Genomic DNA, 16,229 nt, shown 5'->3' with positions numbered 1-16,229 from the left:
TAACTAGTAATACTAATGTTTTTCTAATTCTATGAGAGTGGAGTTTGAGAAAGAGGAGAGAAAGTTAGGGGAAAAGAGGGTTTTTTTCTTTGTTTCCTTTAAAAAAAAAAGAAACCAGGAAGGGGGGGGGCTAAGAATTAATTAATTGAGGTCATTTCTGTATTTATCATAAGTTATTAGATGATATCAGAACATGACCTTTGAACCCAATGTGAGAAGGTTAATAAGGAAATGAAGAAAATAGCAGGCTAAGGGGTTGAGGTTTGGTACATTTTTTAGAATACATTAGACGTTTTGTTTTCTACTTGTAACACATATCCAATGTCTTTTTCCACAGGATTGATATATGTAGATTGCTAAAAACCTTGCTGCATGTGAGAGAAGATCGACTTCATGCGTCGTATACATGTCAGAGAAACAGAGAAAGGGTGTGTATGTTGTCTTTTAACAGGGATTATTCACTTTTTGTGCTGCTATTGAGAAAAAAAATTAAGGTACAAATCAAAGAGGCACTTTTTGGTTCAGAGTAAATATCTTATTAAAAATAGAAGTACCCAGCAGTTGAATGGGCTTTCCCTAACAAACAGTGAGGACCCCATTGGCAGAACTATGGGATGAGAGAGTAGAGAGTCCTACTTTGGTTTCAGAGTCTATACTTACCCAAATCAGACTCCTCCTTGTCCCTTAGTCATCTTTACATGTCTAAATGCTCATGTATTTTACATGGGAACATGTCATAGATTATTATTTATCATAATTGATGTAGGAGTCTTGCTATGAGCTATATAAATCAACAGATAAAATATTTATTACTAGCTCACTATAAGCCAGGCTCTGTATGAAGGCCTGGAGACACAACTGAAAATAAGCAAGACAGTATCTATCTTTAAAGAGTTCACATTCTAAAGGAGAAGATGACACCCATAGGGAAGAGATGGCCAGGGAGATTGTTTTGGACAGGGAAATTATATGAATGGAGGTTAGAGTTTTAGTCATTGATTGACATGTCCTTTCTAGGAAGGTCAGTGTTAATTTAATTACTATTCTCAGAGCTTGAGTTGGAAAAGCATGTGTGGAAGAAAAGGTATGCTCATCAATATGTCATCGGTGCTGGTACTGTTTTATGATCCACTAATTATTGGTGCTTTCTAAGTACATACATTCCATTCAGACTAAGGCAGCATAAATCCCTATAGAAAGAGTATATAGAGATGAGCCAAACACTGATGAGTCCATGTTCTTCTTCCAAAGGAGTTAGAAACATATTTTGTTTTTGTTTCCAGAAAATATTGTCAGGGATTACACCCAGAATATCTCAAAAACCTCCGCGTTTCAAAATAAGACAACATACAAGACAACATCAAAACAAACAAAGGACCTTGTTGTCTAAGCCAGGGAAGTACATACTTTGGCTAAAGTCTTCACCCTGTTATATATCAGTTCTATAGCACCTTGCCGAATTCCTTTTGGTACCATAAAACAGATGATGGGAGCAATACCTTCCTGTCAGTCCCAATATTTTTTGGATGGGTTCACTGACAGCAGGTTTCCTATACTGACATAATGACAATTTAGGCTCCTTTTAAGAACCTCATTTGAGGTATTCAAAATTGTTCATGCCTCAAGGTGAATAGCTTGATTCTTCGCTTCTCTGACATCCACTGGAAATATAGTAGATTAAAAAAACAAACAACTTCCTAAGCATCTCCATTTTCCCCTACAATCACCTAATAAGATATTCTATGGAAGTAATCATCTACTGCTTAAACTTTAAATGTACGATACTTGAGGTTCCTTCTAATTATAAAAGCCTCCTTGTTTACCTAAATTGTTTCTACCTGACATCCATGAAGAAAAGCAAATTTTCATAGCAAAAGGTCCAATTTCAGAACAAATACAATCTTCAGGGAAAAGGTATCAAGGAGGTATTAATTATATAGCACTCCAAGGAGCATTGGACTGCTTCCAAAGAATAGAGAAGTTAGCCACAAATTGTTTTTCTTCCAGGTTGAGAAATGTAGACTGTACTTTGATGGTTCAAGTACAAAAATAGTGAGTACTTTGTAATTAGGTCCACAAGTTTGAAACCTACTTTCAATGTGTCTCTCTCATTTTGAGTCCCTGGTCAATATCTATACCTTCAATCAATACCTTATATACCTTCAACCTATACCTTAGACCTTGTGGCCCAAAATAAGATAGAGTAATGTACTTGAATGCTGACTTTCATCTCAGTATCAAAGCAATCTACAGACGTAGCTATCTAAGAATGTCTCTAGAACAAAGGTGCTAAATATTGTTGTGGTTTGTAGGTGTTGCATAGACAGAAAGTAGATAGTGACAAAATTTGAAAAAGATGACTAGCAGAGTAAGGAGAGCAGCACATGACTATTTGTGCCAGAAAAATTGGCTTAGAAATCCAGAGACCTGAATTCTAGTCCTAATTTTTCCACTGTGTGATCCGTCTGTGTGATCATAAGCATGTCACTAGATCTCTGTAGGCTACATTTCTTCATTTGTAAAATGAAGATAATAAATTAGATTTATTAATGGCTCTAGTATTCTGTGATTTCTCCTGCTCATTACACTTTCCTAACATGCTTTGTGTTTGTCATGTTAAAAATGGTTACCTACTCAAAAGTGTCTGTGATCTCAATCAACGCAGTTGTTCACTCCATGATGCAGAATTGAAACCTATCCATTCCTGCACATCCCTTGTGACTCTGATATTTGTTCTTGTATATGTTCACCACAGGGCATCTACCTACCATGAACGCTTCTCCTCACCTTCTACTAGTAAAGCACTTGGACTGTCTACCTGCTACCCCTTACCCTTATCATTTGACCAGCTCATGTTCTCTTGCTGTCATACATTTTCCTGCTGACATTCTTTACTCCTATTCTTCTTCTAAATTCCTCAATGATTATATTTTGCAGCATACCCATTTACCTCTCCATTACCTTCTTTAGAATGTTCCTTTTAACAATACAGAGACAGAGTTTCACGTCTCAGAAGCATAAAACAACGCTGGTATAGAGTTAGCATTAAAAAGATGGTCCTTTTTTCTGGGAGAAGCTTGGCATCACTAAAGTACATTCACAGTTCCCTGAACAAAATCCAGCTCGTGTTCCTCCTAATCTTTAAGTCTGAGTACACTTCATTGTTCATTTGTATGTCTGCTCTCTATATACATATTGATAGATAACTGCTACAGGTTTTCCATCCAAAAATATGTTTCTTTTTTAATTTTGGGGGTTTTTTTTTGGCTAGGCAATGGGGTTAAGTGACTCACCCAGGGTCACACAGCTAGTAAGTGTTATGTGTCTGAGGCCAGATGTGAACTCAGGTTCTCCTGAAACCAGGGCCGGTGCTCTATCCACTGCACACCTAGCTGCCCCTCATCCAAATATATGTTGTAAGCAAAGGAGAATACATTTCTCATTCACTTAGTCTTTCAGAGTGAATGGTCAGGCCAACCTATTGAAAGGTTATGGATCTCTTCAAACAAACTCTGCATTGTTCCAGCATTTGATGTAGCCAGACCAATATCATCTACCAACAAAATCATCTGAAGCAGGTATCAAACGCTATTTGATATAATTTGAAACAATAAGGTTACATGCTATGTATTTCAACCACTTCAAAAACATGGCCCATAATTTAGATCTCAAACAGGCCAAAACAAGTCATGTTCTTGGCATAAATCTGAGAAGAAATAAAAAATAAAAATATTTCCACACGCTGACAATGAAAATTGGAATAGAGATATGGTCATCTCTCTTATGTAATGGAGATGAGCAATGGTATAAATGATAGAAAATAAGGTAAAATCCAAACTTTTCAGCCTCGGACTAAAACACTGCTCTACTATCCCCCAAATAACCTCTGACCACCCTAATCTCCCACAACAAATGTATCATGTGCTGTAACTAACCTGAACTACTAGCTGGTCCCTACATTTTGACTATCTCCTAATTGGAGTACCAATAAATTTTATATAATAAAGCCATATTAATGAAGTTCTCATCTAACTACTAAGTGGGTCCCAAATGGATATTTAGGGGTGGTGGGAAAAGATTGTTGAATCAGCCTCATGATGGGGAAATTAGGAACCCATTATTTTCCTGCATTGAGAAGTAGCTACCCACCTGGTTAACAAGAAATATGATGATAAAATCTAGAAAAGTTGAGTAATCTCCTTGACAATAGCAAACTTTTTTTGAGTGTTGTCTTTGTATTCCCATCATCTAGCACATGCCTTTCACATGTCTGGCACTTGATTAATGCTTTTAGAAGACAAATAGGCAACTCTTGAAGCCAAATTTTACTCAGGAACAAAAGAGAAATATAGCAAAACAATTTCAGGAAAACCTATGCAAGGACCCGCCCCCCCTTCTTTATGAATATGGGAAGCCGTATGTGTAAGATATCTCATAGACTGTCAGACTCCACTGGTGGTTGCTCAGTTTTGCTGAACTTCTTCCAGCTCTTCTTTTGTCATTCTTTATTCAAAGTAAAATATATTCAGAAATAATAGTAAAGTAAAAACAAAAGACATAAAGAAATTAATTTTTAAAAATCTATGCAAAGTCAGTCTTTATAGGCAAGGATCTGAGAAAGGTCACTGGTCTAAGACTACAGCTTAGTCCTCCATGAACTGATCAGTTGTTATTATTTTACACACACACACACACACACACACACACACACACACACACACACCCATACACCCACCCCCCCCACACACACACACACGGGGTTGAAATTTTCCAGAATACAAACTGCACAAGACTTAAAAATAAATAGTTTCATAATTGACAAAGAAGTTGGGATGTTTGCAAAACTGGATTACTAGATAGGAGAAGAGTGATACAATAACTAAGAATTAAGCAGCAATGTCAATAATATATACGCATATTACATTTTATGGACTTTAAAATTGAGGTGAAGGAGCCAAGCTGGACATAACATCCAGAGGGCTTGTTTTTTCTTTCCCTGGGGGTTGGCTTCAGTAGACTCACTGACTGAGTTCTGGCTCAGTCTCTGTTTAGAGGAACTGTGTTTTCAATATGCTCTGTACCTGGAGCCCAGGAAAGATATTTTTACTTTTCTGGATTCTTTGTAAGGTATGTTACCTTTAAGTTTTAGTTTCAACTTCTGTCCCTCACATTGTATTATTAACATACAAATTTCTGTCTCTTACCTCCACATTAACATTTGCTCTGTCATTACCCTTTAATTTACTGTAGTTTGTGAATTGTTGTTAGAAATATTTAATACAAATTTTATTAATTTAATTTACCATTAACGATGATTTTCATATTTATCTTTAAACTAAAATGTATCCCAAGTGGTTGACGTTAAATTCTATACATTTAGAACTTTTGAAAGCAAGAGTATAAATATATTTGGCATATAGAATTTGACTTTACACTGATAACTTTGGATAAATTTTAGCCCAAAGATAAAAATTCAAAATGACTCCATCAAAATGGTTTAAAGAACAAGCAAACTTTTAACATTAACTAACAGCCACATTCAGGCAATTGTGAGAACTGTTGGATGTAATCTTCCCTGAGGCACTGTGGCCAATATTTTAAAAATCCTACATTCAGAAGACTCCTAAAACATTTTTTAAAAGAACTTCATATGGGGGGGGGCCAAGATGGCTGCATGAAAGCAGTGAGCTGCTTGAGCTCTCCCCCAAACCCCTCCAAATACCCATAAAAAATGGCTCTAAACAAATTCTAAAGCAGCAGAACCCACAAAAAGACAGAGTAAAACAAATTTCCAGCCCAAGATGGCCTGGATGGAAGGCATATTGTGCTGGGCAGGGAGAGGAGTGCAGTTTGGCATGGGCGTACTGGCCACAGCAAACCTGGAGCAGGCCTCAGAGGACTGAATCACAGGCAGCTGTGGCAGTTTCCAGACTCCTCAATCCACAAATGCCAAAGACAACTTAGAAGGTCAGTGGGAAAAGTCTGTTTCTGCGGTGCTGAGAGAGGAGCTAGGTCAGAGGCAACTTCAGAGCGCAGAGCGTGGAATGTGGGCACCCGGGCAGTGGCTATGTTCTCAGCTTTGGGCCCACAGACTGAGGAGGAATCAAGTGGCTGATCAGAGAGGGACCGCAAGACTCTTTGCTGGTGCTGAGGCAGGAATCTCTTGCTTTGCCCATGCTTGGATCTAGGTCACAGTTCTGGGTAGCGGTCCTGGGGTGAGAAGGAGCGCTGGCAGTGGAACTTGTAGTGATGCTGTGGAGAGGAAAGCCTCCTCACAGTTCCAAGAGAGAAAAGACTGCTTGTGGCTGGTCACTCAAAGACCAGAGCACTGGCCAGGAAAAGAGTAAACACTTCGACCCTTATCCTACCACCTTGGAAGAACTGAAAATTTACAGGTCCCTAGAAGTATCTCTGAAAACAGCTATACAAACCCCCCAAAGCTTGGGACAGTATATTCTCCACATTGGAAGCAGACTCTTACCTTAAAAAAGAGCTTAAAACTCAAGTAGTTGCTGGGATCATGAGCAAACCTCACAAAAAGAGTCAGACTATATTATCTTACTTTGGTGACAAAGAAGGTCAAAACATACAACCAGAAGAAGACAACAAAGTCAAAGCTCCCACATCCAAAGCCTCCAAGAAAAATATGAATCAGTCCAGGCCTTGGAAGAGCTCAAAAGGGATTTTGAGAAGCAAGTAAGAGAAGTAGAGGAAAAACTGGGAAGAGAAATGAAGTGATGCAAGAAAATCATGAAAAACAAGTCAACAGCTTGCTAAAGGAGACCCCCAAAAAAATACTGAAGAAAATAACACCTTAAAAAATAGCCTAACCCAAATGTCAAAAGAGGTCCAAAAAGCCAATGAGGAGAAGAATGCCCTAAAAAGAAAATTGGCCAAATGGAAAAGGAAGTCCAAAAGATTACTGAAGAAAATACTTCCTTAAAAATTAGAATAGAGCAATTGGAAGATAGTGACTTTATGAGAAATCAAGACACAGTAAACAAATCCAAAAGAATGAAAAATTAGAAAACAATGTGAAATATCTCATTGGAAAAACAACTGACCTGGAAAATAGATCCAGGAGAGAGAATTTAAAAATTATTGGACTATCTGAAAGCCATGATCAAAAAAAGAGCCTAGACATCATCTTTCAAGAAATTATCAAGGAAAACTGCCCTGATATTAGAACCAGAGGGCAAAATAGAAATTGAAAGAATCCACAGATCTCCTCCTGAAAGAGATCCCCAAAGGAAAACTCCTAGGAATATTGTAGCCAAATTCCAGAGTTCCCAGGTCAAGGAGAAAATATTGCAAGCAGCCAGAAAGAAACAATTCAAGTACTGTGGAAACACAATCAGGATAACACAAGATTTAGCAGCTTCTACATTAAGGACTGGAGGGCACGGAATATAATATTCTGGAGGGCAAAGGAGATAGGATTACAACCAAGAATCACCTACCCAGCAAAACTGAGTATAATCCTTCAGGGGAAAAAGGTCATTCAGTGAAATAGAGGACTTTCAAGCATTCTTGATGAAAAGACCAGAGCTGAATAGAAAATTTGACTTTCAAATACAAGACTCAAGTGGAACATGAAGAGGTAAACAGGAAAGAGAAATCATAAGAGACTTATTAAGGCTGAACTGTTTACATTCCTGCATGGAAAGATGATATTTATAACTCATGAGACCTTTGTCAGTATTAGGGTAGTGGGAAGGGAAAAAATTATATGTATGTATAGATAGATAGATAGATAGATAGATAGATAGATAGAGGGCACAGGGTGAGTTGAAGATGAAGGGGTGATATCTGGAGAATAAAATTAAGGGATGAGAGAGGATTATACTAGGAGAAGGAGAAAGGGAGAGGTAGAATGGGGTACATTATCTCACACAAAACAGACAAGAAAAGGTTCTTACAGTGGAGGGGAAACAGGGGAAGGTGAGAGGAAATGAGGGAATCTTATTCTCATAGGATTTGGCTTAAGGAGGGTATAACATACACACTAAGTTGGGTATGGAAATCTGTCTTACCCTACAGGAAAATAGGGGAGGAAGGGAACAAGAGAGCAGGGGGATGATAGAGAGAAGGGCAGATTAGGAAAGGGGTAATCAGAAGGAAGCATTTCTGAGGAGGGACAGGGTCAAAAGAAAGAATAGAATAAATGGGGGGCAGGATAGGATTAAGGGAAATAGAGTTAGTTTTTCACAACATGTCTACTATGGAAGTGTTTTGCATAACTGCACATGTATGGCCTGTATTGAGTTGCTTGCCTTTTCAATGAGGGTGGGTGGGGTGGGAGGAAGGGAGAAAATTTGGAGCCCAAAGTTTTAAAAACACGTGTTTTAAAAAAAAGTGTTTCCACATGCAGTTGGGAAATAAGAAATACAGGATGGGGCAGCTAGATGGTGCAGTGGATAGAGCACTAGCCCTGGATTCAGGAAGACCTGAGTTCAAATCCAGCCTCAGACACGTAACACATACTAGCTGTGTGACCCTGGGCAAGTCACTTAATCCCATTGCCTAGACAAAAGAAAAAAAAACCCAAAAAAAGAAATAAAAATTTTAAAAATTTTTAAAAATGAAATAAGAAATACAGGAAATGAGGTACAGAAATATATCGTCCCCTACAGGAAAATAGAAGGGAAGGGGATAAGAGAAGGGGGGGAGAGATAGAAAGGAGGGCAGACTAGGGGAAGGAGTATTCTGAATGCATGCCACCCTGGGGTCAGGGGAGGGGCAAGATGGGTGAAAATTTGGAATTCAAAATCTTGTGGAAGTAAATGTTGAAAACTAAAAGCAAATAAATTTATATAAAAAAAGGAAAAAAAGAAAAAAGAAGTTCATATGCATGGAAGGAGACTTTTAAAGAAGCCATACTCCTTGTTTTCCTATCTTTGGGCCTTAGGTTCACATTGTTCCCTCTTTCCAGAATGGCATTCATTCCTCAGCTCTGCCTTTTCCATTCCCAATCCTTGTTCAACTCGATCAACAGATCAAATGACATCATTTCACAAATCTCCTCAGGCCATGTGTGTTCTTTGTCCTTCTCTGAATTCCCAAAACACTTTGTACATATTGCTTTTATTGGAATAATTCGATTGGTGATGATGAGAATGTAAACGTTTAAGAAAGATAATGAACAAAGTGGGAAATCAAGACTCGACTATGGTTTACCACAGGCATTGGTCATACAGTTTATTTTACTCTTCACAGGTTCTTGAACTAAGTGAATGTTTCTGAAATGAGTTAAACCAATTTCCACCAAGCAGAAATGTATGCTAGGGCCCAAAGCTCTAAATAACCAGTTTCTCAGTGTTGATTTGTCTTTTTAATCTATCAAATTAATATTCCTCTCTAGTCCTACTAGAGAATGAGCATCTATTAAGTATTTATCATTACATAATATTCTCAATTAAAAAATAAAAAAGATCATAAAAGAAGCATGGATAGGCCTAGAAGGCAAAATAAAGCTTGTCTTACAACTCAGGTCCTTTATTCATTTCATACACCTAGACTACCTTCATTATCATAAAGCTTAACAACAAAAAATAATAAATAAAGGTCTTTTGCCATGCCATGACAAGTCTCCCTTCAGAAAACCATCAGACCTTCAATTTGGAGATGAAATTTGTAAGAATAAGAGTATAACATTTTCTTGACATTCGAGGACACTGGAGAATTAGCTTGGTAGAAGCAAACTCAAATTTTAAAAATGACTTCATTTCAATTTCTTATGATTTCAATCACTTCTTCACTTGATTGCTACTTCCACCTATCTATTCTACAGTGACAAATTCAGATCTCAATATTGAGGATGGCCAGGCTAAAACTTCGATAGAGAGGCAGGAAACAAATAGGCATGCATTATAGGCCAAAGATTTTTCTTCACAGATAAGTGTTACTCTTTATCAGAAAAGTTCTAAGAACTTTTAAGGCTCTCAACTCCCCATTTTTCTTCATTAATGATATCTTGCTTCCTAATATGACCAACAAGACGTCTCTGGAATCCTCTAGAAAACATCAAATTTACAAGTAAAATGTAGCTGAAAAAGTAATCATCCAAAAAAATACTATCTGTGAAAAGTACAGGTAAAGGCAGTAGTTAGAGGATGTGCAGAAGTGCACCCACACAGTCATTTATTAGCATTTTTAAAAAACTAACACCACTAAAAACTTAATGAACAAGTTTACCCTCTTTTCCTACTTGAAAATACGTATGTCTAAATACATATGGAAGGAGTAAAAGGCAGAATTTGGCGGATTAACAGTTCAATACCAGAGTTGAAAGGAAAATATAGAAAATAACATAAAAAGTGCATCAAATAAAACTGATTCCTTACCACAGCGATCTCTAATGACAAGGTTCCTGCCTTCTTTCAGGTGTATGGTGAGGAGGTAAGCAAAAGGGCTGGGGAGGTTACTTAAGCAATCTCCTGCTTCTTCAAGAGTCTATAGGAAATAGAGAAACCATTTGCTTTTTTTTCCCCGATTTGTAAGCAAGAGAATACACACATGTGTTCACGCATGCATGTATGCAAACACACACACATAGACACAGACACACTGCACAAAACAAAAGCAAAAGCAAACTGTGTTTTCTTCCTTAAGGAAGGAAAAAGATAATAATTCTTCTTAAGGGTGTAATGTTGATAGGTATATTATGAGTTCTATACACATACACACTTCAGTCTTCAGACTGTATAATCCTATTCCTCATGTACCATTTACTAGGTGAAATCTTTTTTGTTCTCCATTAGTAATGAATATTATCTTTAAACTTTAGGTAGTCCTTTGTTTTGTTTCCTCTCTAGTCCTACTAGAGAATGAGCATCTATTATGTATTTATCATTACATAAGAAATGATAAATACATAATAGATGCTCATTCTCTAGTAGGATTGTACCCCCATTAGATTGTCAGATCCTACAAAGCAGTGCCTTCTCAGTCTCTCCCCTTATCCAAGCCCAGTACTCTGTCTGTGGTCAGCACTTAACTGTCTACTATCTTAAATCAAATACCATCCTGTAACTCAGTCATGAGATTGTCGTGCAAAATTTAACATCCTGAGAATTACAGAAATTGTTGATATCAAGTCATTGTATGTTTATTACAAAATGATTTAAAACTCTATAAATGAGGTTGGTTAGTGTTCAATATCTATACAGAGTCGAAAACAAATCCAAACCTAACTTTGCTTTCAAGTAAATATTTCCTTAGAATTATTTACTTAAGTGCTAGAGAACTTAAAAATAAAATAACCACAAACTCACAGATTGCTCTTCAAAAAGCTGGGAGGTCATTGAAGTATCCAAATAACTAGATCCACCTGGATTCTGCTATTTAAAAAAAAAAAAATTTTTTTAAAACCCTGATAATAAATCAAAGAACCAAGCAGACTAATAACATAGAAAGATGTCTGAAAGTGCTTCATCACCTTTGAACATTTGACAGGCTAAAAGCTTATGCCTGGATCAGAAGATTCTGAAGACAGCTCTCCACCAGGGCTCTCACTTTGCAAATGTGTCATTTACACATTTTACGTCAGCCGAATCTAGGAAATACTTAGCATTTTAACTCTTGTGTGGTAAAACTGTGGTATGATGTGGGTGACCAGTTCACAGAACAATTTGGGCAGAACATTGTACTCAGGAACTGAAATATAAGTAAGGAAAATAAAATGGGAAGCTTTTCAAAATGAGGCCTGATGGCACTACTTTAAACTATACCTTTGTGGAATTTGCAATCTTGTCTCAAGCTGTTAGATTACACATTTACTAAACTGGAAAGGGAATTTTTATTAGCTCTGATTTAAAGACATATTCCAAATAAGTTGATCATTGCATGACACAGAATTGGAGAAAAGCAGTTAGAAAAGACCTTAAGTCATCTAGTCTAACCACTCCCAAAATCATAAATCCCTTCTACAATATTCTTAATCTACAGTATTCAGTCTCTACTGAAAGGGATTCAGGGACCAAAAATTCATTATTCCCCAAGCAATGCACTCCAGTTTGAGACAGCAATAATTGCCAAAGACACACACACATACACACACACACACACACACAAACACACACATATTCTTTTTCAATTTTTTTCAATTTTTTTCTATTTATTGATTCAAAATATGACTTTCTCTAACTTCCACTAAATGTTCCCAGCACCATAAGTGCCATAAATATAACCTCCTTCCACATAAAAACCCTTTGGATATTTCAAGATAGATACCATGTTCCCTTTCCCCAAATCTAAGAATAAATGAACTCTCCTGAGTTCATTCAAGTGATCCTCATGCTGAACAGCATCATGGATCTTCAGTATCCCAGTTGTACTCCTCTGGATAAACGCAGCTTATAAATATGTCAGCTCATTTCCTGATTTGAATATGCCAAGATACTCAGAAAATTATGCCACAGACTAATGAAACATGTGGTTAGCAATGCTTCCTTAAATTTTCATAGAACTTTATAGTTAAAGTGCCCTTGCACCCGCTGTCTAATTTAATTTAATCTCAGTTGTAAGGGAGCTCAGAAGTTATCTAATTCAAACTTCTATCTGATACATGAATCCAGGACAAATGACCAACTGATCAACCTTTGACTGAAAAGTTCTAATGACTCCCTGTTTTACTGGTCTAACTCATAACTCAAAACAAAATACACCTTCTTGCAGTTTTATACATTGGACCTGGTTCTGCCTCCCATAACCATATAGAGTAGATATAATACATTACAGTCATTCAAATACTTGAAGTCAGCTATTTTGGAGAGATGAGGTAGTTATTATTATTCCTGGTTAATAGATGAGGTAACAGAAGCAGAATTTTTGAGTTCCTTATCCATGGTCACACAACTAGTCAGAGTTAGAACTAGGATTCTAACCCAGGACTATTGATTACAAGTTCAATGCTTCTTTCCTTTATACCATCAATTCGAATGTAAGCTTACTGTAAGGATCATTCTTTGTGTGTGTATGTATTCCCAGCCCAGATCACAATGCTTGACACATAGCAGGGATTCGATTGATTGATTGATCTTATAGAAATTAGAAGGGCTCTTAATTTTGTCAAGACTTTCTATCAAAGTAAACATTATAGAATTAGGAGTTCTGGTTTGAGAGTTTTCTCAAAACTTTTTTTATTTTCCCAGTTGTGGAGCATCACTCATTAACCCTGCCTTGAGGCCATCTAAATACCAGTGACTTACCTCACAGACTTCTGAGAACCCTAATTCCACATTATTCACTTTTAAAATTAGAAATGTTCATTTTTTTTCTGGATTAATATTAGATTTTTAATGTTCAATGAAGTTGGGCTTCAAAATGCTAACATTCCATCCATAATTGCTGTAGTCATCACATTTAAAAGTAGTTTTAATGATGAAGGAACCGAGGCTATTTCTTACCTGGTACCAAACAGTTTGTTACTGATGTGGATTACAACCAGAAAATTCGTTTATTTTTTTTAGATTCTTTAAAGTGAATTCTTGCCTTATTTCATCAATTATTTGAGTATAGACAGACATGAGAATGTAGTAGAAAGAACACTGGATTTAAGAAGAAGATCTGTTCATTCTGCTACTAGTTGTATGATACTAGATAAATCAACTAACTTCGGTAAGCCTCAATCATCTCTTCTATGAAATGGAGATAATATTCTGACTAACTCACAGAGTTACCAATAAGTCAAATCAAGTTAAGAAGCATTTGTTAAGCACTTGTTGTGTGCTATGTATTATGCTAAATGCTGGAGATGCAAAGAAAGGCAAAAGACAATCCCTGCTTTCAAGGATCTTTTATAAAGGAAACAGTGATTATAAATTATAATATAAATGTAATTATAATACAAATTATAAAAGAAACTTACTATGATTCATCCCTTTGGCTTTCTAAGCTGGTGGTCTCATCAGCACATTTGGAAACAAAATATAAATAAATCAGAAAAATGCTTAGAACACCAGGTTCTTAGGTTGGCTTCCGGGGATATGGGATGGGAGGAGAGAAGCTTGATAACATGAACTTTGGCCTGATGCCACAGGTCATGTCTACCTCTGGCTCCATTTTGGGGTCTGTATGTTCTCATATTCAGAACTTCACAAATATGGGCACATAGAACAAACATCAGTCCAACACCATGCTAAATATGATCCATGAATTAACAACCAGATACCATTCACTTCTTCAGAATGGGAAATGGAGCCTTCACTAATAGTATTTCTTGAATTTCCATACATAGTGTTATGCTTCTTTCAATGTTAACCAGGATCTCCACTCTCAATAAAATACATCATCATCCAAATATGTCTGCAGATATACCCCCATGAAACTGATAATCAAATGACTATCTCTGACCTCTTGGAACACATAAACGAACCAGCAAACAAGTGAGAAAACCCCTGTATTCTTTAGCAATAAAGCACCAACCTCATGAAGAAGACTACATGGATCTGATCTTGCCATTGGGAAAAGCCATATAAGGAAAGCTTCACCCAAAGCCAATCAGGCCCACTCAGCATAGTTGTTGTGACTTTGATTCTTCTATACTTGTAAGATGCAATCTCCTCAATCGCATTTTAAGAGTGAGCCTAATTCTACTTTAAATTAGCTTTGCTTTAGTTTACAAAATTGTTGGTTGGTTTGGTGCTTTGTAGGTAACTAGCTTATCAGTTTACCAGCATTCACATTTATACAAAACCCCATTATCTGGGATTCTGAAAGTTCCAGGATGAGCAGTGACTTTGTTCCACTACTGTTACTGATTTCTCCTCCAGAAAGACTCAGCCAGAGAATAAAATCTGTAAAGAGATTCTTATTCTCTGGAACATTGTAAAAGCCTTTCACCAAAGGTGTCTTCCAATGTAACTCGGCAGTTGGGACAGTCTCACCGTTTTTATTTTATCTATCTATCTATCTATCTATCTATCTATCTATCTATCTATCTATCTATCTATCTATCTAGCTATCTATCTATCTATCTATCTGAACTGGGACTTGAAGGAAGCCAGGGATGTGAGGAGGCACAGATGAGAAGGTAAAGAATTCCAGGAATGGGAGACAATTAGTGAAAATACAGTTGGCAGACAGAGTATCTTGTGTGATGAACAGCAAGGAGGCCCATGTCACTGGATTACAAAGTATATGGTGGGTAATAAGACATGAGAAGACTGGAAAGGTAGGAGGCAGCAAAGATATAAAGGTATGAAGGGTTTTCAGTGCTAAGCAGAGGATTGGAATGAAAAAAGTTATTTAAAGCCTTTTGCAATCTGGCTCCAACTTATCTTTACAGACATATTATCCCCAGTTCACAAACATGTCCCACAAAATTAGCTTACTGGCTGCTTGTTCCTCATATATAACATTTCATTTTCCTTCTCTTTGCCTTGCATTGGCTTTCTCCCAAACCCAAATACAATCCCTCTTCACTCCCCTTTCTTAGAATTCCATGCTTCTTTCAAAGCTCAACTCAAGCATAAAGTACATGAGGCCTTTCCTGATCCTGCCCTTCCCTAGCTACTGATTTGCCTTATCTTAACTTTGTATGCCTTTTATACCCACTTATGAGGATACTTGGTATTTCCTTCAATACAATGTAGGTTTTGCAAGGGTAGTGACCACTTCATTTTTGTCTTTGTATCTCACAACGCCTCCCACTGACCTTAGGTTATGGTGGTATTGAGAAAAGAGTCCTTAGAACCTGTTTCTCAGTACTCTTGTATTTCTCCTTTAACGTCTCAAAAGATCAATTATTCTGCGGGTGTTGGTAACTCCTCCTACCAACAGATGACAACCCTTACAAGTTTTAACAGATGTTCTTCCCAAGTGCCAATAGCCCCCAAACCCCAACATCTGATAGCCAGCTTTCTGGAGATAACCTTTTGATGTTCTCAGATAAAAGTCAGAGAGTCTATTGTTGTCAGGCTCTTCCGTCAAAGCTTTTACTGCTTGGTAAAACCTGCCAGAAGTTAGGGTCGCCTTCTAAACAAAGGCAGGGTCTCAGAGTAGGACTTGGGTGGAGTACATACAACCATTCTATTCCAGAAAAAAAAAATAAGTTGTATATCTAAATAGCTCCTTTCACCTACCTCACTCAAATTATGGCATCCCACTGCCTCTCCAGGTTTGCTTTACACATTTCCACCACAGGATGATTCTATGCAAGTAAGGAAGTGACACCATTTAACCGCTTTATTTTATTTACATACTTCTAAATGGACAGGTACAATACTCTT

At 37.1% G+C, this 16,229-nt stretch overlaps 1 protein-coding gene across 4 annotated transcripts in view; it reads right to left on the bottom strand.

The window, feature by feature from the left end:
- Positions 1–16,229, bottom strand: part of MCTP2 (multiple C2 and transmembrane domain containing 2) — a 285,321-nt gene that overhangs the window by 199,345 nt on the left and 69,747 nt on the right. For 2 of the 4 annotated variants that reach the window (XM_078151162.1, XM_020964224.2), the window contains exons 3-4: positions 11,274–11,339; positions 10,344–10,452 (exon numbers count right to left, since the gene is read on the bottom strand). In XM_078151162.1, the coding sequence (XP_078007288.1) occupies positions 10,344–10,452; positions 11,274–11,339 (175 nt within the window). The remainder of the gene's footprint in view (positions 1–10,343; positions 10,453–11,273; positions 11,340–16,229) is intronic. The other 2 variants (XM_020964238.2, XM_078151161.1) reach the window with 2 other exon arrangements.

The sequence above is a fragment of the Phascolarctos cinereus genome, unplaced genomic scaffold (assembly GCF_003287225.1).
Source record: "Phascolarctos cinereus isolate Bilbo 61053 unplaced genomic scaffold, phaCin_HiC Scaffold_3;HRSCAF=262, whole genome shotgun sequence".
Lineage (NCBI taxonomy): Eukaryota > Metazoa > Chordata > Mammalia > Diprotodontia > Phascolarctidae > Phascolarctos > Phascolarctos cinereus.
Note: the sequence above shows the minus strand (reverse complement) of the source record. Positions and strands in the feature narration are given on the sequence as shown.